The sequence below is a fragment of the Neolamprologus brichardi genome, chromosome 3 (assembly GCF_056152115.1).
Source record: "Neolamprologus brichardi isolate AB-2024 chromosome 3, ASM5615211v1, whole genome shotgun sequence".
NCBI classification, from domain to species: Eukaryota; Metazoa; Chordata; class Actinopteri; order Cichliformes; family Cichlidae; genus Neolamprologus; species Neolamprologus brichardi.
This window is the reverse complement of record NC_142106.1, coordinates 1,543,201-1,567,920: the sequence shown is the minus strand read 5'-3', so window position 1 is coordinate 1,567,920 and position 24,720 is coordinate 1,543,201. Positions and strand designations below refer to the sequence as shown.

Here is a 24,720-nt window from a genome sequence, read left to right as displayed (position 1 = left end):
TATATATATATATATATATATATATATAAATAAATATATATATATATATATATATATAAATAAATATATATATATATATATATATATAAATAAATATATATATATATATATATAAATAAATATATATATATATATATATATATAAATAAATATATATATATATATATATATATATATATATATATATATATATATATATATATATATATATATATATATAATAACATATATGTAATATATGTTATTACTGATATATGACATTCCATCAGAAAGAGATGATTGTGAGAACTTGTTCATTATTTGTTCAATAAACAATTCAGCTGTTACAGTTTTCAGTATCTGTTTGTATTTCATGGAATCAACATTTGTGTGCGAGTACACAAAAATCAGTACAGTTATTGCAAAAGTACCAATAACAAACAAAGCCGACTCACAACTGTACAATAAAACTGTTACAGCCTCATTTTGTTTTTTCACTAATTGAAAATATTTTAATCACAATAATACAACCTGATGTGCAAGTATTGGGATGACCACTAGATGGCTTCAGATCTCCATAAAATAAAAATCAGCAGAAACATGAGATGTGCTTAGTATGAAGCAATTGCGAGAGTTTTTACTGAGATCATAAAACTACATCTCCCTGATGATGACGACCATGACGATGATGTTAAAGATGATGACGAGTGCTTCACCAGATCTCAAACTGCATGTGCTCTTTGAAGGCTGCTCTGTGCACAATGTTGTTGCTGAAGAGTCTAGAAAGAGACCAAAGCAGAGAGAGCAGACGTCACTCACACAGGACAACATGAATCCACGTGAGCTCAGGCTGTGAATGATTCCTCTGAGAGTCTGAGAAGAAACTCCTTCACTCATGGTGACTGATTCATGTTGGCTCACCGCACACAGTTGATGGAGGGGTTGATGGAGAGCAGCTGGAGTAACACATCAGTCGAAGCATCAGTGATCTGATTGTGACTCAGACTGTAACACAAACACAACATGTGGCTCTAACTGATCGCTGCACATTATATTACTGTAGTGTGTGTGAACAGGCTGATGGTTGTTGGTGCCTCCCAGAGGAGGATCAGTGTGTGACACTCACTCTAGGACTTGGACTTTGTGCAGATGTGTGACGAGAGGGAGCAGCAGCTGGTCAGTGAGCTGACAGTGACTGAGGTCCAGCTCTGTCAGGCCTTCACACGAGTCCAGCATCTGGACCAAAGCCCTGCAGACCCTCTGATCCAGCGTGCTGTGACTGAGATCCAGCTCTCCACCCAGGGCTGTACACAGGGACACCGCCCGCCTCACTGTGTCCCTCTCATTGTTCACAGGAACCAGAGACAGCAGCTGGAGGAGGACAGCTTTACTGACTCTAAACAGGACAAACAGAGAAACTGTCAGGATGCATCAACACCAGCGTGAACAAGGTTCTCTCTGGTTCAGACTCTTCGGTGGTCTTTCCCACCTGAGGCGAACCCTGTGGAGGACAGGAAACAGCAGGTCCAACACGCTGTCCTCCACCTCACAGTCTCGCAGGTCCAGCTGTGTGTCCCGGCTGCTGTGTGTCAGGATGGTGGAGACGGCCCTGCAGTCATCAGCAGTCAGACTCCGAGGCTCAGTCTGATCCTCCTCCGGTAGCTCCACACAGGAGGAGCAGGACAGATCCAAGCTGTGCTGCAGAGTCCTCAGCAGGCCTGACGCTGCCTCCTGCTGGACGTCACAGGCAGCACAGCAGCGGATGAACCTCAGCAGCTGGTTCCTGTCAACACTGGAAAGAAACGCATGGAGACAGAAAAACTAAAATTATAGATGCTGCAAACAAACTGCTAGCTTCAATAAGATGTGTTGATCTTTAAAACTAAAGGATTTTAAGAACAGCATCTATGAACTAGCATCAGATACATTATTGTAATTAGATGTTGGATTTATGCACAGCTCTCTCATGTTATTAAGACAAAGTCACACTGAGCCCAGTTTCCCTGCTTGGGCTGATTGTGCAGGTGGATGTTAACAGATAACAGCTTTAAATGAATAAGGACTCGGTTTATCTGGTAACTATGTTGTTCATAATTTACTGCATTTATCAGATTAAAAGCATCATTTGTCAGCAGTGATGAAGAGTAAATGTCTCATTTGTGCCCAGGAAGCCACAGAAACACAGCATGTCGCAGATTATTTTAATGGGTCCAGTTCAAATGTGTCTGCAGACGAGCTTATGAATTCCAGCCTTCAGCTTATTGTTCGAGCAACTGATAAAAGTAGCCCAGGAGGTGTAATGACAACACATGATAATAACTATAATTAATACAATCTAAATTGTTAATTAGACCAATTTTAATTCACTAAGATTAAAATGACACTAATGCTGATGATACCAACTGATACCATTTGGTAAAACCACAAATGAGACACACAAATCAGAACAAGTCAGAGGCTGTAGTTTGGGAAACACTGACGATCACCAGAAATGTTTGGGCCTCATTTGTAAACTTCACCGAAATTATTTCCAATAATATATTTTTAAACAATTATCTGTATAATTAATGAGAAATTGCAAAGCTGACATTTGTAAACTTTGTAAATAATTCATGAATATTGTGTATGACATCTAAAAACAGGACGGCTAATGCTAAGCTGCAGTGTGTTCAGTGATAAGTCGGCCCTTGGGTGTAAATAAAAAAAAATAAAACTTTTGATTAGTCTGAATTTCTTTTGTTGCTTAGTAAAGTTTGTGTTGGATTAAAATACAACAAACTGCTCTCACTGTTGCCATGACAGCGGGCTAATGCTAAAGAACAGCTTGTGTGAATCTCTGAGAGTAAACAACAGTCGGGGACGGGGCATCTGTGATGAAACCCTCGATGATAAATAGTGAAATAAACATCTGGTCATCATTAAAGAACACATACTATAGTGATAACATGTTGTTTGTGTCATCAGAGTGTAATTATCGTCTCTTTCCAACTATGATATATAAGATAGGAAGCTTTAACTTCACTACATTGTTGTTCATACATGTCGCCACTATGAGCACCACTATCAGCGGCTCTGGAATTCTTTTCCTCTGGATATCAGGAAAACTGAACTCAAAGCCATCTGTTCAAACCAGCTTACTGTCTGTAAACATCAACATGAACGACGACTCCAGTTACTGTTTAATCCTGTTTACTGTTGCGTGTTTGTTACGGTGACCCTGGGTTGTTAGACAGGCGCCCACTAATAAAATGTGTTATTATTATTATTGCTGTTGTTGTTATTATTACTGGTCCACCTTTAAATTATGTTCACTCTGCCTGCTGTTTGAAAATTTCCTTATAGTTTCTTGTTCAACTGTTCATATAATCTTTTCCACACTAACAGTAAAATGTTAGCTTGTTTTTGAAGCAATGTAAATATGTTACAATAAAGTGTGTTGTTCAGCAATCGCACAGTGCAGCACAGAGAAACGAGCTCTAATATCTGACCTGAGATGAGAAACGCTGTCCAGCATGAGGAGGATGGACTCTACTCCCCCTGCTGGTATGGAGGTCCACAGCAGGTTCAGTCTGACTCCGTCTCCGTGTTTGAGGATGAAGATCAGAGCAGCACAGTCCACTGAGTCCAGCTGTCTGCAGCTCAGGTTGATCACATGACCGAGTGACCTCAGCAAACTGGGTACAGCGTGACTGTCGTGAGCTCTGTAGAGCTCTCTGATGGAGCTCATCACAAAGCTGGGACTGGGCCTGAAAACAAACAATTTAGTTCCAACTTTGTTTAAAGGATCCATGAAGTGCCGATTAAAGATGAGACAGCATTTCAAATCCTCCTGATTAAACAGCAGAAAATGATCAAACTACATTCAGCACCTTTTAAACACAATCCCGTCCAGAAAGGGAAGCAGACGTTTGGTTTCCTCCTGTAAGAACAGGTTCTTCCTCAGGTTCACAGTGATGGTCTGAGCCGACGGCTGCTGCAGCAGATAGTGAAGAAGCTCCCAGCTCAGACAGCAGGAGGTCAGGTCTCCACCAACCTTACTCAAGAAGGACAACGTCAAGTCCTTGTCCTGGGTTTCATGGAGGAGAGACAGAAGCTGCTGGAAGCTCTCTTCACTCAGTCTGAAGAGATCATGAATATAAAATAAGCTTTGAAGTAAAAATCTACATTTTATTTGTCCTGTGATGTTCAGAAAGACATTTACTTGACTGTCAGAGGACCATCATGGAGCAGCAGTGCAATGAGACCCTGAGCAGGGATGCAGGTCTCAGTCAGGTCTAACCGTCCGACTGTCCAGTACCTCAGCAGGGAAGCCAAACTACTGACAGCCCTCAACAATACTCTGTGTGATGGTGGGGCTTTCTTAGACATAAGAGAAAGCTCTTCAACAGCCAGCCGACAGTCCGTTCTGCCTCTTCTTACCCACTGAGACAGCAGCAAGGACATGTCGATGGAAAGCCTGAAGAACGAAGAGACAAAAGAGCAGAAATGATGAACACCAAGAGCTAAAGATTCAAATGTAAATGGTGTTAGAAGAACAAGAGAGAGTCATGGCTTCACTTCCTGCCTCAGACTGTGGAGTTGTGTTGTGTGTCTGAAGATCAGAGCGCCTCCTCTGGCAGACATCTTGCTGGGTGTGAGGATGAGATCCACTTTAGAGCCACACAGTTGGAGAACTCTACCCACAGACCAGCAGCTTTTCCTGTGTAACGCTCCTGTTAGCAGCAGCTGGAAGCCCAGCAGCTGCAGCAGAGACTCCAGCTGCTGGGCCTCTTCTCTGGATCTTACAGACATGGATGTGCACACACTCTGGAAGAACTCTGGATCACAGCTGGAACACAGTGAAGATGGGATCAGAGAACATGCTGGAAACGTTCTGCAAATGGAACCATCATGACTTATTTACCTGAGCTGTGAGATATAAGGCAGACACTGCAGCAAACTCCTCACTTCACTCTCTTCATGTGAGCAGCCTGTCAGCTCCACTTGTTTCTTCTCTGGTTGGAGTTTCAGCAGCTCCAGGAGGATGGAGGTCTTTCTCTCTGAGAGCTTTATGGACCAGACTGCAGGAGCTGAAAATACTGACTGTAATGATGGAAGGACACTCAGACCTGTTTTAGTCTCACAGTCCTTCACATGGGAGTACAGATCCAACAGGAAGTCACTCTGATATTGCTTCAGATCATAATCATCCTCCATGTATCTCTCATGAACAGGGAATGTCTGATATGTGCACACTGATGCTAACAGCTCCAGGATCTTCTCTCCTGTCTGCTGCTCTCTCTCTGCTGCTGCACAGAACAGACTCACAAAGAACCTGACTGCTTCATGACGATTCCAAACATCAAAACTGGAACAATAAGAAGGAAACATTTAGTGATGATTTGATGTGAGCTGCATAAAAACAGCCACACACTGCTGATGGACTCCATCTGGTCCATGTTTCCTGTACATAATGACGCTCCATGTTAAATATAACATGAAAGAGGGAAACATATCATCTCAGTTGCAGCAAATAACTAATTTATTAGTCCTCATTAAAACAAGAAAACACAAATATTTTAGAAATTTGTCAAATTTCCACTTTTAGAAGTTTCTTTAAATCAAGAAGAGACTGTAAAAATCTTATTTTAATTTAAGATTAAATTAATAGAAAAAGTTGTTTTCTGCTTTCTTTCTAAAGTAACTATATACTATGTGTACACTGCATGTGGTGAACGCATGTTCTCCATCAAAACTCTTCACTAAGCTTCTGAATACAATCTGACTTACCTGAGCTGTGAGATATAAGGCAGACACTGCAGCAAACTCCTCACTTCACTCTCTTCATGTGAGCAGCCTGTCAGCTCCACTTGTTTCTTCTCTGGTTGGAGTTTCAGCAGCTCCAGGAGGATGGAGGTCTTTCTCTCTGAGAGCTTTATAAACCAGACTGCAGGAGCTGACTGGAAAACTGACTGTAATGATGGAAGGACACTCAGACCTGTTTTAGTCTCACAGTCCTTCACATGGGAGCACAGATCCAACAGGAAGTCACTCTGATAATAACCATACATGCGTCTCTCATGAAGAGGGAATGTCTGATATCTGCACACTGATGCTAACAGCTCCAGGATCTTCTCTCCTGTCTGCTGCTCTCTCTCTGCTGCTGCACAGAACAGACTCACAAAGATCCTGACTGCTTCATGAAGAAGTGACCTCAGAGGATCAACACTGTAACAATAAGAAGGAAACATTCAGTGATGATTTGATGTGAGCTGCATAAAAACAGCCACACACTGCTGATGGAGTTGTCCGTGTGTGTCCTGTTTATAATGAAACAGTCAGTGTTGGGAAGGTTACTTTTAAAATGTATTCCACTACAGATTACATGCCCCAACATGTATTTTGTAATGTATTTCGTTACAAAATACTCAATGAGAGTAACGTATTCTGAATACTATGAATTACTTAATATATTATTAAGATTTTACAACATTAATGTCTTATTGCTGTGTGATTTATTACTATTACTGAAGGTTACTCACCATACCAAAACCAACTCAATTTGAAATTTATTTCACACCTCAAACCTTTAGTAAACAATTAAACAAATAAGAGTAAAAGTGCAATAATTTACTTGTAGCAATAAAATAATCTACTAACTCTTTTACGCTCCGTTCACACCTATACAGCTTTTTCTATGTGTATGGGCCTTTCGTTCACACGTAAACGGCATTTTGAATAATCTAAAACTGAGATCCTTAAAAACAAAATTTTGCGTTCACATGGACGAGGAATACAGAGTTCCTTACACAATGTCAAAGGTGTGCGCCTTTTTCACGTCACGCTGTGCGCCTGCGCCTTTTTTCACGTCACGCTGTGCGACACGTTATTGTTTACATGAGATTAATTTCTACAATGGTGGATAGAGACAAAATACAGTTGCTGTTAATCTTGTTATCTGCAGTTTTTACACACTTACACACACAGTTACTGTCCCCCCATTTAAAGGCAGAGGCGTCATTATTTTCTGTGTACAGTGGTCCATTGTTTATCGCAGGCGTTACAGTATAAAAATAACCAGCCATGGGTGAAATCTGTACAGTAGTCAGATTTATTTTTTAAAGTTATTATAGATGTTTGAAGGCTGTAAATAACCTCACTACAAGCTGTAGACACTTTTCTCAGACAGGTATGAACATTTTCACTCTTTTCTCGCTTGTTTAAACACAAAGTTCAAACCTTGTTAGAAAAATCAGTCCAGTATTATAGAATGAAACCAAAGATCAAACCCTGTTTTCAGAACATGGGAACAGAGCAGCTGCAGAGAATTCAACATTAATGAATCAATGGTGCAGAAGTAGACGAAGCAAGAAGAATGAGTCAAGTTTGACTCTGTTTGGTTTTGCCTAACGTGCCTTATGATCCAACTTTTGGTGCCATAGTTAGCGTCTTCCTCTGCCTTTTGGGAGCTACCACAGGAGCCTCTGACGGTGCAAAATGTTTCGTCGACATTGTTGTGTTTTGTTATGATCCAATGTTGTCAGTGTTTCTTTTATGTGTGACTCCTCCCACCAGAGGATGGCTGTGGCCTAGACTAAGAACATAACAGTTTGTTGGGGAGAAAACTTACAAACATACAGTACAGCAGACTCACACCACTAGCAAGTGAAGAGTTATGTAAATTTGGCAAGCTGAACTCGTTCTGTACTGGATAAGAGACACAAGATTGATTGTTAATGGTCTACAGCCAATCAAGACGCAGAACACAATGCGCTGTTAAAAAAAGAAGAAAGAAAAATGTGCAGAATTGCACGGACCACACAGCCCATGACGGTACAGTCTTCAGGGCTGTGCCTGCAACACTGCTCATATTGCCTTACTATTAAAATATTTTTTCAATGATAATTTATAAAAATATTTCTTACACCTCGCAGTCCGAGGTGACGAGGGACCCGAGGTACTTGAATTGTGCAACTTTTGACGGAGATGAAGATGCTGCGGTGGCCTCTGGGTATCACATGACTAGACCAAGTGAGGAACGAAGATGTCAGGAAACGGTGGGAGTGACACTGATCACAAACAAGATGCAAGAGGCGAGGCGCCGATGGTACGGCCATGTTGCCCGTAGTGATAAGAACTCCATCGCAAAGAAAGCCCAGCAATTAGATCTGGGTAACAGCAGGCCACGAGGAAGACCAAAAAAAGCGCTGGATGGACCAAATCAAAGATGATATGAAGTTTGCGAATGTTACACCAGAAGACGCCCTGGATAGGAAGAAGTGGAGGGAGGCATGCAAAACAACAGACCCAGCATCGCGGGATAAGAACCGCTAGGAAGAAGAAGATTTCTTACAGCTTTAATGTGCCGCTGTCAGCTTACAAATAAACCGCAGCACAGAGCGCTCACACAAATATATTTATTCACTTCTTCATAGATGTTTATCATCCATTCATGTGCTCATGTTTTTGACTGATGAAGGCGGCATTCGATTGGTCCATTTTGTGTGGAAGAAGAGAGAAATAACAAATCAAAGGCCTCCTTTTATGTGAGCGTGGACAGAGACTGAAGCTGAGTGAAGATTTCCCCACATTGTCACAGCTGTCATCTCTGACTGCAGGTTTAGCGTTCATCAAGCCAGCTAACACAAAGAAAGCTTATGATGGACCTGCTTCACTCTTCAGCCCTCTGTACAATTATACAATTATATTAAAATTCATGCACTGAAGTTTCCACTGCTGACTTCAGGGAGCATCTCGTCTTCTGAAGAATTAATCATGTAAAGAAGAATTCATGTACCTGAGCTGTGAGATATAAGGCAGACACTGCAGCAAACTCCTCACTTCACTCTCTTCATGTGAGCAGCCTGTCAGCTCCACTTGTTTCTTCTCTGGTTGGAGTTTCAGCAGCTCCAGGAGGATGGAGGTCTTTCTCTCTGAGAGCTTTATGGACCAGACTGCAGGAGCTGAAAATACTGACTGTAATGATGGAAGGACACTCAGACCTGTTTTAGTCTCATAAGAGTACAGGTCCAGGAGGAAGTCACACCATTTCTGTTTAAGAGGACTGTTTTTGTATGTGCACACTGATGCTAACAGCTCCAGGATCTTCTCTCCTGTCCTCTGCTCTCTCTCTGCTGCTGCACAGAACAGACTCACAAAGATCCTCGTTCGGTCTTCATCTGATGTCTCAGCATCAACTCTGGAACAATAAGAAGGAAACATTCAGTGATGGTTTGATGGGAGCTGCATTAAAACAACCACACACTGCTGACACACTTTGCAATGTTTGTGAGTTTAATCTGGATCTTTGTTGATTTTCTGTCTTCAGTAAAATAAAAATTTGATAAAAATCAGAGTCTGTTTATTTCTTTGGAAGTCAGCAAACTCATAAATTGAGCAGAGCATCAAATAATGATGTCACTGCTGTAAAAAGGTAGAACACTGTGTGAGAACAGCTGTAATATTGTATTATTCATGTACGTCAGAGTATTTGGAGAGTTTAGATTTTGCTGTGGTCACTGAATCCTGGTATTTCTTGGTTTAATGCAGTAACGTGTCTGTTTTCTACAATGTTGATATGACAGGAAATGCTGTTTGCGTTGGATTCTCTATGATGAAGGAGATGGCGAGCCACCTCTGAACCTGATCACCTCCTTAGCCTGAGCAGCTGCTCTGAGTTTTCACTGTGCCAGGAGGCCACGCCCCCTTTTTCAGCCTTCACCTGAGTTCACCTGTGTGAAAGCACAGCACCAAACAGCTTAGCTGCTGTGTTTCATTCAGGAGCACTTTGGAAGTGAACCTGACTGGACGTCTTTACTAAAACTGACTGACTACAAACCAGAGGAACAACTACAGAAACTCTTAAACATCCCAGAGACACTTTCCTGCATCATCAGGTGACTCCTTGTGATGAGGGAGCAGCTAAAGTAGCCTTGATCGCTTCAATATCAACATTGTGTTCGTGCTGTTTACACTCGTCTGTGACGCTGTGTGAAATATTCACTAGTGTTTTGTGATCATTCACATTTGATTTGAAAGAAGAAGTTTCAGTACATTGAAGTTAAAGCTCTGAGTGGCTCCAGCTGCTCAGTGAGTCTCTTTCTCTCTTAAAGCCTCAAACAAACTCACACTCTGGCCCTGCTCATTTAATATTCTGCAAACCTTCAGTGAGTTATGTTTGCATTGTGTGATCAATATCTGTATGTTCTGTATCACTTGTGATGATTTGATGTCAGATGCATAAAAACAGCCACACACTGCTGATGCACTTGCCCAGGTGTGTCCTGTATATAATGAAAGTCCATTTTACAGTCTTCAGGGCTGTGCCTGTAACACTGCTGATATTGCCTTACTATTAAAATATTTTTTCAATAATAATTTATAAAAATATTTCTTACACCTCGCAGTCCGAGGTGACAAGGGACCCGGGGGGCCACTGACTAAAGTTACCCAATTCAAGTACCTCGGGTCCCTTGTCACCTCGGACTGCGAAACTCTGCCAGATGCCAGACTCTGAGTCAACGCAGCGTGGATGAAGTGGCATCAGGTCAGTGGAGTCTTATGTGACAAGAGAATGCCAATGTTGTCATGATCCTGGGTCATTTTGACCCAGCTTTTTGGGTTTCCTTGAAGTTCATTTTTGTGCCTTGTGTTTATTCTGATTTTGTATTAGTTTAGGGTTGAACCTGAAGTTTAGTGTTTTATCAGCCCTACCTGTGTCTGTCCTCGGTGCTCTGTTCATGTGTGTTCCCGTGTTGTGTTGTAAATCAGTCTGTGTGTTTCCTGCTTTACTTTGAAGGCTCGTGTTCTGGATTTCCTGTTCTATTCTGAAGGCCTGTGTCTGTTGTCATTGTGTTCAGCTTGTGTCCTCCAGTCATCGTGTGTATTAGGATCAGCTGTTCTCCCCTCCTGTGTGTGATTACCCGATTACCTTGTGTGTGTGTGTATATTTAGTGGGTGTCGGTCTGTGTTCGTTGTCGGCTCGTGTGAGTTCATCTGTGTATCTCTGCGTTCCATGGTGCTTCGTTCCCGTCTCTGTGTCTCTCTGCCCCGCAGCCCTTTTTCGTATGCTCTCAGGTTTGTTATTTAGTTTTTCCCAGTTTAGGTTTCCGTTTGTATTTCTCATGCTTCGTTGTCTGTTTCTGCCACTGCCACTCGTAAATAAACGTCACTCTTCATCAGTCGCTTGCTTGCATTTTGGGTCCTCATTCATCTACAACACGACTGCTGCCTCAGCCGTGACAGTACGAGCCGACCAAACCTGGACCCAGCAGCATCCGCACCCTCCCAGGAGTTTCGGGAGGAATTAATCGACTCTGTCTCACGATTGGTCAATCTGTGGCTCGAACGTGAGGGAGAGGAATTACACCGCGCTGTAGAAGCCAGGCATTCATTCATTCTGAAAGAACTCCACCTTCACCCTCCAGCCGCTACCGCTTCCCGACCCAGGCCGTCGGTGAATGTTTTGCACTGCCCGCCGGGGAATCTGCGGCCCGGCCCGCCGGATGTGGAATTACCCGGCCGGTCGGTGCTATCCCCAAGAAGGAAGCAACGTTCACGCTGCCGACGCCCATTGCCACAGCCGGGTCCTGAGACTTCTGAGTTGCCGGCTGCGGTGAGTAAAAGAGACAATAATCACGAGCTTTCCAATTTAAGGACTGTTTATTCTGGGGCCGTTTTCTGTGTTGCCAGTGAGGATAATGGTGTTTTCCCTGGCTCGCCTGCAACTGTCGTTAATAAGACTGTGTTTCCTGAGACCATAGCTGCCCGGCGGCCTGAAGCTCAGTTAGCTGCCCGGCGGCCTGAAGCTCAGTTAGCTGCCCGGCGGCCTGAAGCTCAGTTAGCTGCCCGGCGGCCTGAAGCTCAGTTAGCTGCCCGGCGGCCTGAAGCTCAGTTAGCTGCCCGGCGGCCTGAAGCTCAGTTAGCTGCCCGGCGGCCTGAAGCTCAGTTAGCTGCCCGGCGGCCTGAAGCTCAGTTAGCTGCCCGGCGGCCTGAAGCTCAGTTAGCTGCCCGGCGGCCTGAAGCTCAGTTAGCCGCTCAGTCGTCACCTCCATCACATTCAGCCTCACAACCCATAGCTCAGTCACTACCACAGCCAGACTTACTACAAACTATGTTACAATCCAAAGCCCAGTCAATAGCTCAGTTGGTAAAAGAATCATCAGCCTTATCATCAGCTCAGTCTCCAACTTCACCACCGTTATCGTCCCAACCTTTACTTCAGTCGCCCTCAGATCAGCCACCTATTCAGCCATCATCTTCACCTACTCCTCCTGTACAGCAAGCTGTGTTTATTCAACCCATAAAGAACCGTTTTTCTAATTCCAAGCAGAGAGACGAACCAATAAATATTGAAATCAGTCCTCAAAAGCTGGCCGTTTCAGAGACTGTGACGCACTCCAGGGCCTCCCCAGAGGCTGGGTTTCAACCCTCAGCCCACTCTGGATCCCTGGAGACTAAGAACCCAGCTGAGGACTGCACCCGGCTGTCACTGCCTGAGCAGGGTCAGTGCTCCGCGCAGCTTCAGTCAGCTATGTGTGTGCCAGGGGCCCCTGTGCCCGCTGGTTCAGTGACTGTGTCCGCTGGGGGTTCTGGAGAGCCCGGCCAGCCCATTCTCGTCTCCGCTGGAGGGCCCGAGGAGCCCGTCCAGCTACCTGCTTCTTCACCTGCTTCACCACCTGCGTCTCCTATGCCGCCGCCTGCAGCAGCAGCAGCTTCACCCACATCGCCTGCAGCAGCAGCTTCACCCACATCGCCTGCAGCAGCAGCTTCACCCACATCGCCTGCAGCAGCAGCTTCACCCACATCGCCTGCAGCAGCAGCAGCTTCACCCACATCGCCTGCAGCAGCAGCAGCTTCACCCACATCGCCTGCAGCAGCAGCAGCTTCACCCACATCATCATCGTCGCCTGGTCCAGCTTTAGCTTCGTCTTCAGCGTCGCCTGGCCCAGCCTCTGCTTCGTCTTCAGCGTCGCCTGGCCCAGCCTCTGCTTCGTCTTCAGCGTCGCCTGGCCCAGCCTCTGCTTCGTCTTTAGCGTCGCCTTGCCCAGCTCCGGCTTCGTCCTCGTCTGGTCCAGCCTCTGAGTCAGCTTCGCCCTCGTCTGGTCCAGCCTCCGAGTCAGCTTCGTCTTTGCCTGATTCCAGCTCCAGCCATGCCTGGTCCAGCCTCCGCTTCCGCTTCAGCCTCTGCCTTGCCTGATGCTGCGGGGGCCACGCAGCCTTTGGGTCCCAAACTGCCACCTCGACATCGGCGGTCATCTGCCAGGCCGCTTGTTGGGCGTCATTGACAATATGGACGACCTCCCAAACGCCGCCGCTACCTTCCGCGCGGCCGGCTTCCGGACTTGTGTCACTGCCGCCATTGCCGTCCGCACGGTCAGCCGCCTGAACTGTTTCCCCGTCGCCACCGCTGCCGTGTGCACGGTCGGCCCCCTGAACTGTTTCCGCTTCGCCACCGCTGCCTTCCGCGTGGTCAGCTTTTGGATCTGTGTCGCCAATGTGGCCGGCCTCAGGAGATGAACTGTCCTGGACTTCTGAGTTGTCAGGCTCCGGGCCGGCCTCCTGAACTATGTTGTGGGACCCTGTTCATGAACTCCAGTATGTGTGTTTGTGTTTTGGACAAGTCATTTGGTTCGCTGGAGCTTGTTTTTGTTTAGTGTTGGTCCCTCCGTCCTGGACCCCCCTCCGCCCGCCCTGGGTTGGTCGTCTGTTTTTGTTTTGGGCTGTCTGGAGCCAGCCTTTGGAGGGGGGGGTACTGTCATGATCCTGGGTCATTTTGACCCAGCGTTTTGGGTTTCCTTGAAGTTCATTTTTGTGCCTTGTGTTTATTCTGATTTTGTATTAGTTTAGGGTTGAACCTGAAGTTTAGTGTTTTATCAGCCCTACCTGTGTCTGTCCTTGGTGCTCTGTTCATGTGTGTTCCCGTGTTGTGTTGTAAATCAGTCTGTGTGTTTCCTGCTTTACTTTGAAGGCTCGTGTTCTGGATTTCCTGTTCTACTCTGAAGGCCTGTGTCTGTTGTCATTGTGTTCAGCTTGTGTCCTCCAGTCATCGTGTGTATTAGGATCAGCTGTTCTCCCCTCCTGTGTGTGATTACCCGATTACCTTGTGTGTGTGTGTGTATATTTAGTGGGTGTCGGTCTGTGTTCGTTGTCGGCTCGTGTGAGTTCATCTGTGTATCTCTGCGTTCCATGGTGCTTCGTTCCCGTCTCTGTGTCTCTCTGCCCCGCAGCCCTTTTTCGTATGCTCTCAGGTTTGTTATTTAGTTTTTCCCAGTTTAGGTTTCCGTTTGTATTTCTCATGCTTCGTTGTCTGTTTCTGCCACTGCCACTCGTAAATAAACGTCACTCTTCATCAGTCGCTTGCTTGCATTTTGGGTCCTCATTCATCTACAACACGACTGCTGCCTCAGCCGTGACAAATGTACCTTAAGGTGAAAGTTTATAAGTCGATTGTGAGCCCAGTGGCACTCTACGGGTCAGAGTGCTGGCCAGCAACGAACAAGCATGAAGAAGCCCTTCACACCATGGAGATGAAGATGCTGCGGTGGCCTCTGGGTATCACATGACTAGACCAAGTGAGGAACGAAGATGTCAGGAAACGGTGGGAGTGACACTGATCACAAACAAGATGCAAGAGGCGAAGCGCCAATGGTACGGCCATGTTGCCCGTAGTGATAAGAACTCCATCGCAAAGAAAGCCCAGCAATTAGATCTGGGTAACAGCAGGCCACGAGGAAGACCAAAAAAAGCGCTGGATGGACCAAATCAAAGATGATATGAAGTTTGCGAATGTTACACCAGAAGACGCCCTGGATAGGAAGAAGCGGAGGGAGGCATGCAAAACAACAGACCCAGCATCGCGGGATAAGAACCGCTAGGAAGAAGAAGATTTCTTACAGCTTTAATGTGCCGCTGTCAGCTTACAAATAAACCGCAGCACAGAGCGCTCACACAAATATATTTATTCACTTCGTCATAGATGTTTATCATCCATTCATGTGCTCATGTTTTTGACTGATGAAGGCGGCATTCGATTGGTCCATTTTGTGTGGAAGAAGAGAGAAATAACAAATCAAAGGCCTCCTTTTATGTGAGCGTGGACAGAGACTGAAGCTGAGTGAACACAAAGTTCTCCCCACATTGTCACAGCTGTCATCGCTGACTGCAGGTTTAGCTTTCATCAAGCCAGCTAACACAAAGAAAGCCTGCTTATGATCAAGCTGCTTCACTCTTCAGCCGTCTGTACAATTATACAATTATATTAAAATGCATATGCTGAAAAATGTTTCCACTGCTGACTTCAGGGAGCATCTCGTCTTCTGAAGAATTAATCATGTAAAGAAGAATTCATGTACCTGAGCTGTGAGATATAAGGCAGACACTGCAGCAAACTCCTCACTTCACTCTCTTCATGTGAGCAGCCTGTCAGCTCCACTTGTTTCTTCTCTGGTTGGAGTTTCAGCAGCTCCAGGAGGATGGAGGTCTTTCTCTCTGAGAGGTCTATGGACCAGACTGCAGGAGCTGACTGGAAAACTGACTGTAATGATGGAAGGACACTCAGACCTGTTTCAGTCTGATAAGAGTACAGGTCCAGGAGGAAGTCACACCATTTCTGTTTAAGAGGACTGTTTTTGTATGTGCACACTGATGCTAACAGCTCCAGGATCTTCTCTCCTGTCTGCTGCTCTCTCTCTGCTGCTGCACAGAACAGACTCATGAAGATCCTCGTTCGGTCTTCATCTGATGTCTCAGCATCAACTCTGGAACAATAAGAAGGAAACATTCAGTGATGGTTTGATGGGAGCTGCATTAAAACAACCACACACTGCTGACACACTTTGCAATGTTTGTGAGTTTAATCTGGATCTTTGTTGATTTTCTGTCTTCAGTAAAATAAAAATTTGATAAAAATCAGAGTCTGTTTATTTCTTTGGAAGTCAGCAAACTCATAAATTGAGCAGAAGATCATATAATGATGTCACTGCTGTAAAAAGGTAGAACACTCTGTGTGAGAACAGCTGTAATATTGTATTATTCATGTACATCGGAGTATTTGGAGAGTTTAGATTTTGCTGTGGTCACTGAATCCTGGTATTTCTTGGTTTAATGCAGTAACGTGTCTGTTTTCTACAATGTTTATATGACAGGAAATGCTGTTTGCGTTGGATTCTCTATGATGAAGGAGATGGCGAGCCACCTCTGAACCTGATCACCTCCTTAGCCTGAGCAGCTGCTCTGAGTTTTCACTGTACCAGGAGGCCACGCCCTCTTTTTCAGCCTTCACCTGAGTTCACCTGTGTGAAAGCACAGCACCAAACAGCTTAGCTGCTGTGTTTCATTCAGGAGCACTTTGGAAGTGAACCTGACTGGACGTCTTTCCTAAAACTGACTGACTACAAACCAGAGGAACAACTACAGAAACTCTTAAACATCCCAGAGACACTTTCCTGCATCATCAGGTGACTCCTTGTGATGAGGGAGCAGCTAAAGTAGCCTTGATCGCTTCAATATCAACATTGTGTTCGTGCTGTTTACACTCGTCTGGGACGCTGTGTGAAATATTCACTAGTGTTTTGTGATCATTCACATTTGATTTGAAAGAAGAAGCTTCAGTACATTGAAGTTAAAGCTCTGAGTGGCTCCAGCTGCTCAGTGAGTCTCTTTCTCTCTTAAAGCCTCAAACAAACTCAGACTCTGGCCCTGCTCATTTAATATTCTGCAAACCTTCAGTGAGTTATGTTTGCACTGTGTGATCAATATCTGTATGTTCTGTATCACTTTGTGCGTTTTCCTTTTCCTGTCATGAAGACAGCTCAGACCTGCTGGAGTCTCCAGGTCCTGCTGAGCTTTCAGTTTATGTGATAAATGCTTTGGAAGTCATGGATGAGCCTCACTTTAGACCAGCTCACACAACATACTTCACTAACAAGCAGCAGCTGCCTGAATTAACTCAGGAATATCTGTAACACATGTACAACTTTATAAAGTGTTCGTCCATCATTGAGAAAGTATCAAACTGCTGTCATTAAACATGTTATATATGAGCTTATTAAGCAATACTTAATCATGTATATCCGTGTTTATGAATGACCTACTGAGGAGGAGTAATGCTTTATGATGAAACAAGTATTAACACTAATGCTGAAGAGTGTGCAGCTGTTATAAAGTGTTAGCAGTAAAACACTAAATATCAACAACACAGAAACACACAGAGGGGAACAACAACATCTACAACAGCAGCTTCACCTGCTGCTCACATCACACACGTGGAAATCACATATTTACTAACATTTGATAATTCATTCATTTAGATTTAGATTTGTTTACAATGTAAGTTTGTAAAATTAGACAAAATTAATATTTTCTGGTTCAGAAAAGTCTTAAACACAAAGATTCACATGTCAGTGACCACGTTGAGCCTCCTGTCAGTGTTTAGTTTCACCAGACTAGCTCTCTGTACCTGGCTATATCACCATGGTAACAGATGCTGAACACAGCCTGGTGTAGATCAGGTTATGTTCAGAGTGTCAGATTAAAATCAGCTGTAATTGACACATTTTCTCTGATTCTTTTATGTCCAGTCTGCTCTGAGCTGGAGCTCATGATAACATGAACTTCACTTTGATGTGGTGACAAACTCCTTCATCAGATTGTGTGTCAGAGCTGAATGCAGCGAGTAACCTTTCATGTTTACGTGGATCGAGGTCAAAGTGTCACAGCTTTAATGTGCAGCTGTCAGCTTACAAATAAACTGCAGCACAGAGCGCTCACACACACATTCATTCATTCACATGTTAATGATTGCTACCAGCATCACTTAGTCTCCTTTGATGCAGCAACAGTGTTGCCTGTGTTGTTATAGTTACATAATGTTTATAGCTCTGTGTCACCTGTTAATGTAACAATATTTCTTATTAATGGAGGTGAAAATCAGTGGGTCTACTTTGTGTGGAAGAAGACAGAAATAACGTATGAATGGTCGTTGTGTGGATGTGGAGAAGAGAGGCCCCAAATGCAGGCTGAAGCTGAACATCCTGGATGACTCAAACTGTTTCACTCTGCAGTGAAAGCTGCTTGATGTTGTTTTGTTTTAAAGCTTATCAGAAACAGATAAATACCTTAACAGTATAATTATTATTAATATTTTTAATGAAGCTTTTTTTCCCAGGAGGTCTTAGTGATGCTATAAATGTCACTAAGTGCAGTTTTATTTTCACAGACAAACTGTCACATGTTAGAAAACTGTTGAAGGTAAACGTTACAAATTTGTGGACTCATTTCTATAAACTGAGTTCAATAAACCAGCAACTAAATTGTCAAATAGAACTAAAATATTTTTATGAATTATTTTCAGCACTTATTTATTGATAGACTTTATTGTGTGAAGAACATGTCGTGTACCTGAGCTGTGAGATATAAGGCAGACACTGCAGCAAACTCCTCACTTCACTCTCTTCATGTGAGCAGCCTGTCAGCTCCACTTGTTTCTTCTCTGGTTGGAGTTTCAGCACCTCCAGGAGGATGGAGGTATTTCTCTCTGAGAGGTCTATGATCCAGACTGCAGGAGCTGACTGGAAAACTGACTGTAATGATGGAAGGACATTCAGACCTGTTTTAGTCTCACAGTCCTTCACATGGGAGTACAGATCCAACAGGAAGTCACTCTGATATTTGTCATTGGAATTAGAACGAAGAGGAAATGTCTGATAAGAGCAGACTGATGAGAGCATGTTGAGGATCTTCTCTCCTGTCCTCTGTTCTGTCTCTGCTGCTCCAGTGAAGAGATTCATCAAGAACTCAGTTTGATCTGAGAGATTTCCTGATGACTGACAGAAACTGGAAGAAAGAAAAGGAAACATGATGTGATGATTTGATCTGAGCACAACAAACAGAAACAAGCAGCACTCACTGATACCGTCCTAGAAATGTCTTCGATAAATACCTCCAGCATTAAAAATATATTAAAGACATAAGGTCAGTACTACAGTTGGTTCAATTATTTCTATAAAGTAACTCAACTGGATTTTAAACCACAACTGAAGAGCACATGAACACACTGAGTGTTTAATAAGTAAAACCAAAGAGCATACCTGAGTGAGTGGATGTGGGGTAAATGGTGTAAGAGGAACAAGCTCGCACTTTGACAGACTCTGTGATCACAGTGAAGGCAGACTTTCACCTTCCTCTTCTGCAGGACTCTCACAGCTCCGTCATACAGTTGTGTTTCACTGTTGACTGGGAGGTGCAGCTGATTCTCAGTGAAGTCAAGTAAACTCACGTAATCCACATCCCCATCAGTCAGAAGAGAAATGGTCCACAGCTGGCGTGACAAGGGGTCCCTCCTACAGTTGGAAGGTTGGTAGAGAACTTCATTAGTTCACATGTAATCAGCTGCTGAGAACAAAGTCTATTTGTGTAGATTCATGCTGAAACTGAAGAACCATGTTCGCTGTTTTCATGCAAAACTCCTAATTTGTGAAAAGCTGCAAGAGGCTTAAGAGGATTGACTCTGCATACGATATAAACCAGAGACTGGTGAGCTGATGTGAGTTTGCAGCCTTCAAAGTTTAGAAAGTAAATCTTAAACAAGTGTAAAATGTACATTCAAAATACGAACAGATATAGTCAGCAAAGTCACCGCAGTTTGAACAGGATGTAAGAATCATTCTGTCTACAGAAATAACACCATATAAGACACATGTGGAGCTTCAAATGTTAGAGATCTTGCAACTGGCTTTTGGGGCTGTGCAGGGCTCTCTCTTCTGGAAGATGATTGAATAAAAAGAAATATAAAATGTTTTGACCACCTATGAGTCGGGTTTTCTCTGTTCTATGATGGGGACAAAAGAATCGGGGTTTAATACTAATTTACCTCTTGTAGCAGTTTTTGTCTCTGGTTATAAGGACAAGTTTAACCTCCTAGGATGTGGCGTCCACATATGGGGACATCCCATTTTGGTTGCCTACTAGGGCTGCCACGATTAGTCGACTAGTCACGATTACGTCGACTATCAAAATCATCAACGACTGATTTAATAGTCGACGCGTCGTTTGAAGCTTTGTAAGAGCCCAAAAGACGCAGGAATAAGTAGTAGGATTTAAGAGTGTAATAACGGACTGAAACAGAAGATGGCAGCACTGCATGTACAAGGATGCCAGCTGCCGTTAAACCCCGAAGAAGAAGAAGAAGCTGTGTCCCAGAATTCATTGCGCGGTGTCGCTACCCGATCCGTACCGGAAACCCGATCGGTACCCCGCATGCGCGAAAGGTGTCTACTTCCGGTCGTAGCGTTTTACGATAGTTATGGGTCAGCGTATCAGTTAAGATGTTAAGAATAATAAGTATATCTTAAAATGTTTGCAAAAATGAAGCATTTCAGTACAATGTAGACAAAAACGAAAAATAAAAAGATAGTTACGGATCGGGACTCCCCGATCCTTACTGCGCATGTGCAAAGTCGGACCGTACAAATCGGGTCTACCCGATCCGTACCGCGCATGTGCAGATGTTTTCTTCTTCTTCTGTTCGTTTAATGGCAGTTTACTCCGCAGTGTACGAGGATACTGCCACCTGCTGACCGAGCGAATGAACCCCATTGTAAAATGAATTGGCATCATTACAAACGTGTGTTAAATTTGATTTAGTGATAGTCGAGTGTGTTTATGCTTGTCTGTGTGGAGAGGATTGACTGGAATAGTGATGATGATGTCTGCTATCACTGTCAATTGTCAGTAAACACTTAATCTGGCTGATGAATCTTCACGTGACACATTGCTAAGTCAATATTATTAAGTCTGTAATTAGGCGCCATTTTTCTTATTTTACGGCGCTGTTGTTCAATCGGGGAACGCTCTCTGTTGAGGAGAAAAGCATGAATTTGTTTGTATACGGATTATCCATCGTTTAAATGTCCCGGTAGTCGAAAAGGAGGCAGGGCTGTTGAGAAATGCTAGGAGCTAACTGGGCGCTAACCGTATCATTCAAATATATTGAGTGTCGCAATGTTGGCAAAGAGAGGAAGTGACGTAAGATTTGCGCATGCGGGGTACCGATCGGGTTTCCGGTACGGATCGGGTAGTGACACGCGGCCCTGCTCAGTTTCCAACAATGGCGGCAGCTAGTTAGTTTTAATATTACTCTTATTATTCTTTCTGGGTCACAAAATAAACGTTTAACATATTTTCAGGCGAGAATGTAGCTGTGTAAACCTCAAATATCTGCTCAGTTTATCAAGACACCACATATTTCAAAAGCGCTCCGACGTTTTCGGAGACGTCTGTTAGCCACTAGCTCGATAGCTAGCCGGGGGCTAGGCTCACTAGAGCCGTGAGAACACCGGACTCCCGGCTAATCGTTTTCAAACCCACCGCCGTCTTTCGCTACTCAGGTTAAACATGATATATAAGTCACTTAGATAACTTAAAATGTTATTGTTTGGCTTTTTTAATATTTTATAAATAATCGGTGACTAGTCGACTATCAAAATAATCGTTTGTGGCAGCCCTATTGCCTAGACAACAATACTAAGTTTTGCTCTTTCAAATGAACCATGTGGCTCAAAGGGGCAGAATTGTTGTTTCTCATTTTGTTTTTGTACTCAGGAAAAATGCTGCTGTGTTCAGACACCAAATAAAGAGTTTTGTACATCATTACTCAATTGTGACTGTATAGTGTTCTACTATAAAGTCACAAGAGCAAAGAGAAATTTAAAATGCATGAAAGAGTTCGGGTGTTAGGAGGTTAATGGACTGATCATTGCTGACGTGTTTGGGTCTTGCTGTTTGAAAAAACAAAACAAAACAAAGATACTTCTCTTAAATCTTAGCACGATCTGATATCCTCGTTTTGGTGTTGTTCTCAGATCATCATACTAAATGTTGTTCCAGGATCAACATTGCAAGTGACCAATCAGAATGTTGTGATGTCATACTTTTGCAACTTCGGGAAAAACTGCCGTAAAACAAAAAACTGTTTTTAAGCTGCGAGAAACTGCCTCTGTCCGCTGATCAACGGACCCTAACCCTAACCCTTTAATAAACGCTAAGCAGAATTGATATTGTCCTTGCAACATTGGAATTTCATAAATGCAGGAATGGGTTGGTGCGCAAAAGAATAACGTCACAATAATGTGACTGGTCACTTGCAATGTTGAACCTGGAACAACATTTTCATGATGATCTGGGAACAACACCAACACGACGATATCAGATCATCCAAAATGTTAAAGGTTTCGACTCGCTGTCACCTTGTTTGTTGTGTTCAGAAGATGAGCTAATATTTAGAATTCATTGTACTTTAATGAGAAAAATTTATTGAACTAGCAGACTAACAACATGAAAATTTATCTAAACACATTTTTGTAGAGGAAATACTTATATTTATGTTTATATGTGAACTAGAGGGTGAGACATTTTGACTTAGTGGATTTTAACTGAACACAAGGTAACAAAGGCAGTATGTTTCTCAATGGAGAATGAAAGCTATACGTGTCTGCCTGATAACTCAGGAGTAACAGCTACAAATGAACACAGCATTAATCTGGGAGATAAGTCTGTTACTCTAACCTTACTTTGGGTTGTCTTTAGCATTGCTCATGGCCTCTGATCATGAAATTAACTTCACAATAATTATGAGACCATGGGTCAGTGTGATGCAGTGGTGCTAGTTTACAAGCTAAATGTGCTTCAGTTGAGACTGAAAACGTCTTAAATAAGTAATAAAATCTCTCATTCAAATGACAAACATCAAGGTAAAAGTTAGTTAGCTTTCTGGGATCCCCTCACCTGGATTATTATGCATGTATCAAGACTAAAGAATAATGTTACCAAATACCTAAAGACTACGTGAAAATTTTTTACTGTCTACAACTCACTGGAAACATGATGAAACAAAGCTGAAGCAAATCATTCTCACTACTATGTTTTCATTTTTCACTTTAAGAAAAATACATACTGCTCTAAATCACTGAATGCTTTACATTTAAAACAGAACACAAAACAAAACCCTTTAACTTCAGTTCTAAATGTTCTCACTTACCTTTGAAGTTTGCTGAGACATCCCAGCAAAGGCCTCATTCCCTGTTTTGATACTGTTGTATCCTCCAGGTTCAGCTCTATTTTCCTCTCCTTACTCTGGCTGATTACATAGGCCAGAACACAACACTGCTGAGGATCAAGGGTCTCTCCACTCACATCAATAAAGTAATCCAGTTTATCCAGGAAGCAGAGGCAGGCATCAGGTGACTGAGACTCATAGAGGCATTGACATAAGAACATTAAGTCCATTTCACAGTATTCACTGTCACTACAACCTACAAAGGTGGTCACCAAGTGTTTGAAGAACCAATCAGACGTGTCTCTGAGCTGCTGAGAAGGAAGGAGACTTTCTAACAAATCAGTGTTCTTCTCATTCAACAGTCCACACAGGAAAGGGACCAAATGTTTCATGTGTTTGCTGCCCTGAACCAGACACTGCTGTAGAACACACCTGGTCTTCTCCGGATCCTTTAAGACCCACAGAGCTGCAAAAAACTCCTGAACCGTGTAGTGGAGAAAGGCACACAAGGGTTTCTTTACAGTTGGGCTGACTTGAATTACAATCCTGCTCAAAATGGCCAAATTAGCACAGCTGTCTAGTTTAGGCAGTGATGTTAGGCTCACATTTTTCCCCTCTGTTGCACAAAAAGCTGCCTGAGATAAAGACATTATTGCATCCCATTTAGTGCTTTCATTTTCAGATGTCTTGGAAACATTCCTCTGATTGCAGAAATGGAGGATATTGAGGTATATTTCAGTAACTGTGCAGGGATGTGGAGAGAAATCGGAGCCCTCAAAGCTAAAGCACGCGACCACCATCAGGGCGTACATGGGGACATGGCAAAGAGAGAATAACTCCAGGTTACACAAAACCTTGTTGAAGTGATCCTCACTCAGATTCTTGGATAAGTACTCTCTGATGCCCTGCTCACTGAAGCCTTTCACTTCCACTCTGAGGCAGTCCCAATCTAACAGGAAGTCTGCTGACTCCACCTCTGGTCTGCAGGTGATGATGATCTTTGCTTCGGGTAGAAGAGTCTTCTGTATGAGCTTAAACACCACAGATGTAGAGCCAACATCTGTAACTCCATCAAAAATGATGGTAACACTGTCAGCATTATTCTTTATGTCCTCTAAGACCTCATCGTTGCCTTCATCTGGTTGACAGAACACACTGAAGAGAAGATCCTCCAGTTTATGGACCTCTGTGATGTTGGGTGCTTCTCTCATATCAAAGTAGAACATGTAATCCAGATCTCTGTTATCTTTCTCTGACCACAGTTTCAACATCTGATGGACCACAGCTGTTTTCCCAGTTCCAGGTTTTCCTACCAAAATGATTTTTCTTTCATATGTTTTCAGGAGTTCACTCGGAGAGGTTCCATGTTTGTCCTCAGGTATGTACGTTTTTAGTTTTTTAGGTCGAAGCTTCCTGCTTTTCTTGATCTTTGACTTTTTTATTTTGGATGGTGAAGCCTGTCCTTGTGTGTCTAACACAAGCGAGATGTATGACAGGGAGCTCTGCTTGTTTAACAAGACTGCTTTACTTTGAGTCCATGATCTTTCTGAAATCTTTTGAGCTTCTGACTTTAGCTTTTGTTGGTATCTGTGGCACGGGCTGGGGCCTGAAAGAAAGGAAAAAAAAGCAGAACAATTTAATGTCACTGTTGTGTCACTGGACAGCATCACAATATGGATGGATTAAAAATCATCAATACGTTAAAATCA

At 43.3% G+C, this 24,720-nt stretch overlaps 1 protein-coding gene across 1 annotated transcript in view; it reads right to left on the bottom strand.

Moving 5' to 3' along the window:
- Positions 1 to 253: 253 nt before the first annotated feature.
- Positions 254 to 24,720, bottom strand: part of LOC148103108 (uncharacterized) — a 28,513-nt gene continuing 4,046 nt past the window's right edge. Inside the window, exons 3-17 of the mRNA XM_087838674.1 lie at positions 22,994 to 24,617; positions 19,047 to 19,298; positions 18,358 to 18,792; positions 15,312 to 15,716; positions 8,756 to 9,157; positions 5,749 to 6,186; positions 4,883 to 5,326; positions 4,544 to 4,807; positions 4,181 to 4,435; positions 3,849 to 4,097; positions 3,468 to 3,725; positions 1,469 to 1,771; positions 1,106 to 1,375; positions 901 to 984; positions 254 to 758 (exon numbers count right to left, since the gene is read on the bottom strand). Coding sequence (XP_087694800.1) covers positions 692 to 758; positions 901 to 984; positions 1,106 to 1,375; positions 1,469 to 1,771; positions 3,468 to 3,725; positions 3,849 to 4,097; positions 4,181 to 4,435; positions 4,544 to 4,807; positions 4,883 to 5,326; positions 5,749 to 6,186; positions 8,756 to 9,157; positions 15,312 to 15,716; positions 18,358 to 18,792; positions 19,047 to 19,298; positions 22,994 to 24,617 — 5,750 coding nt within the window. The 3' untranslated portion in view covers positions 254 to 691. The remainder of the gene's footprint in view (positions 759 to 900; positions 985 to 1,105; positions 1,376 to 1,468; positions 1,772 to 3,467; positions 3,726 to 3,848; positions 4,098 to 4,180; positions 4,436 to 4,543; positions 4,808 to 4,882; positions 5,327 to 5,748; positions 6,187 to 8,755; positions 9,158 to 15,311; positions 15,717 to 18,357; positions 18,793 to 19,046; positions 19,299 to 22,993; positions 24,618 to 24,720) is intronic.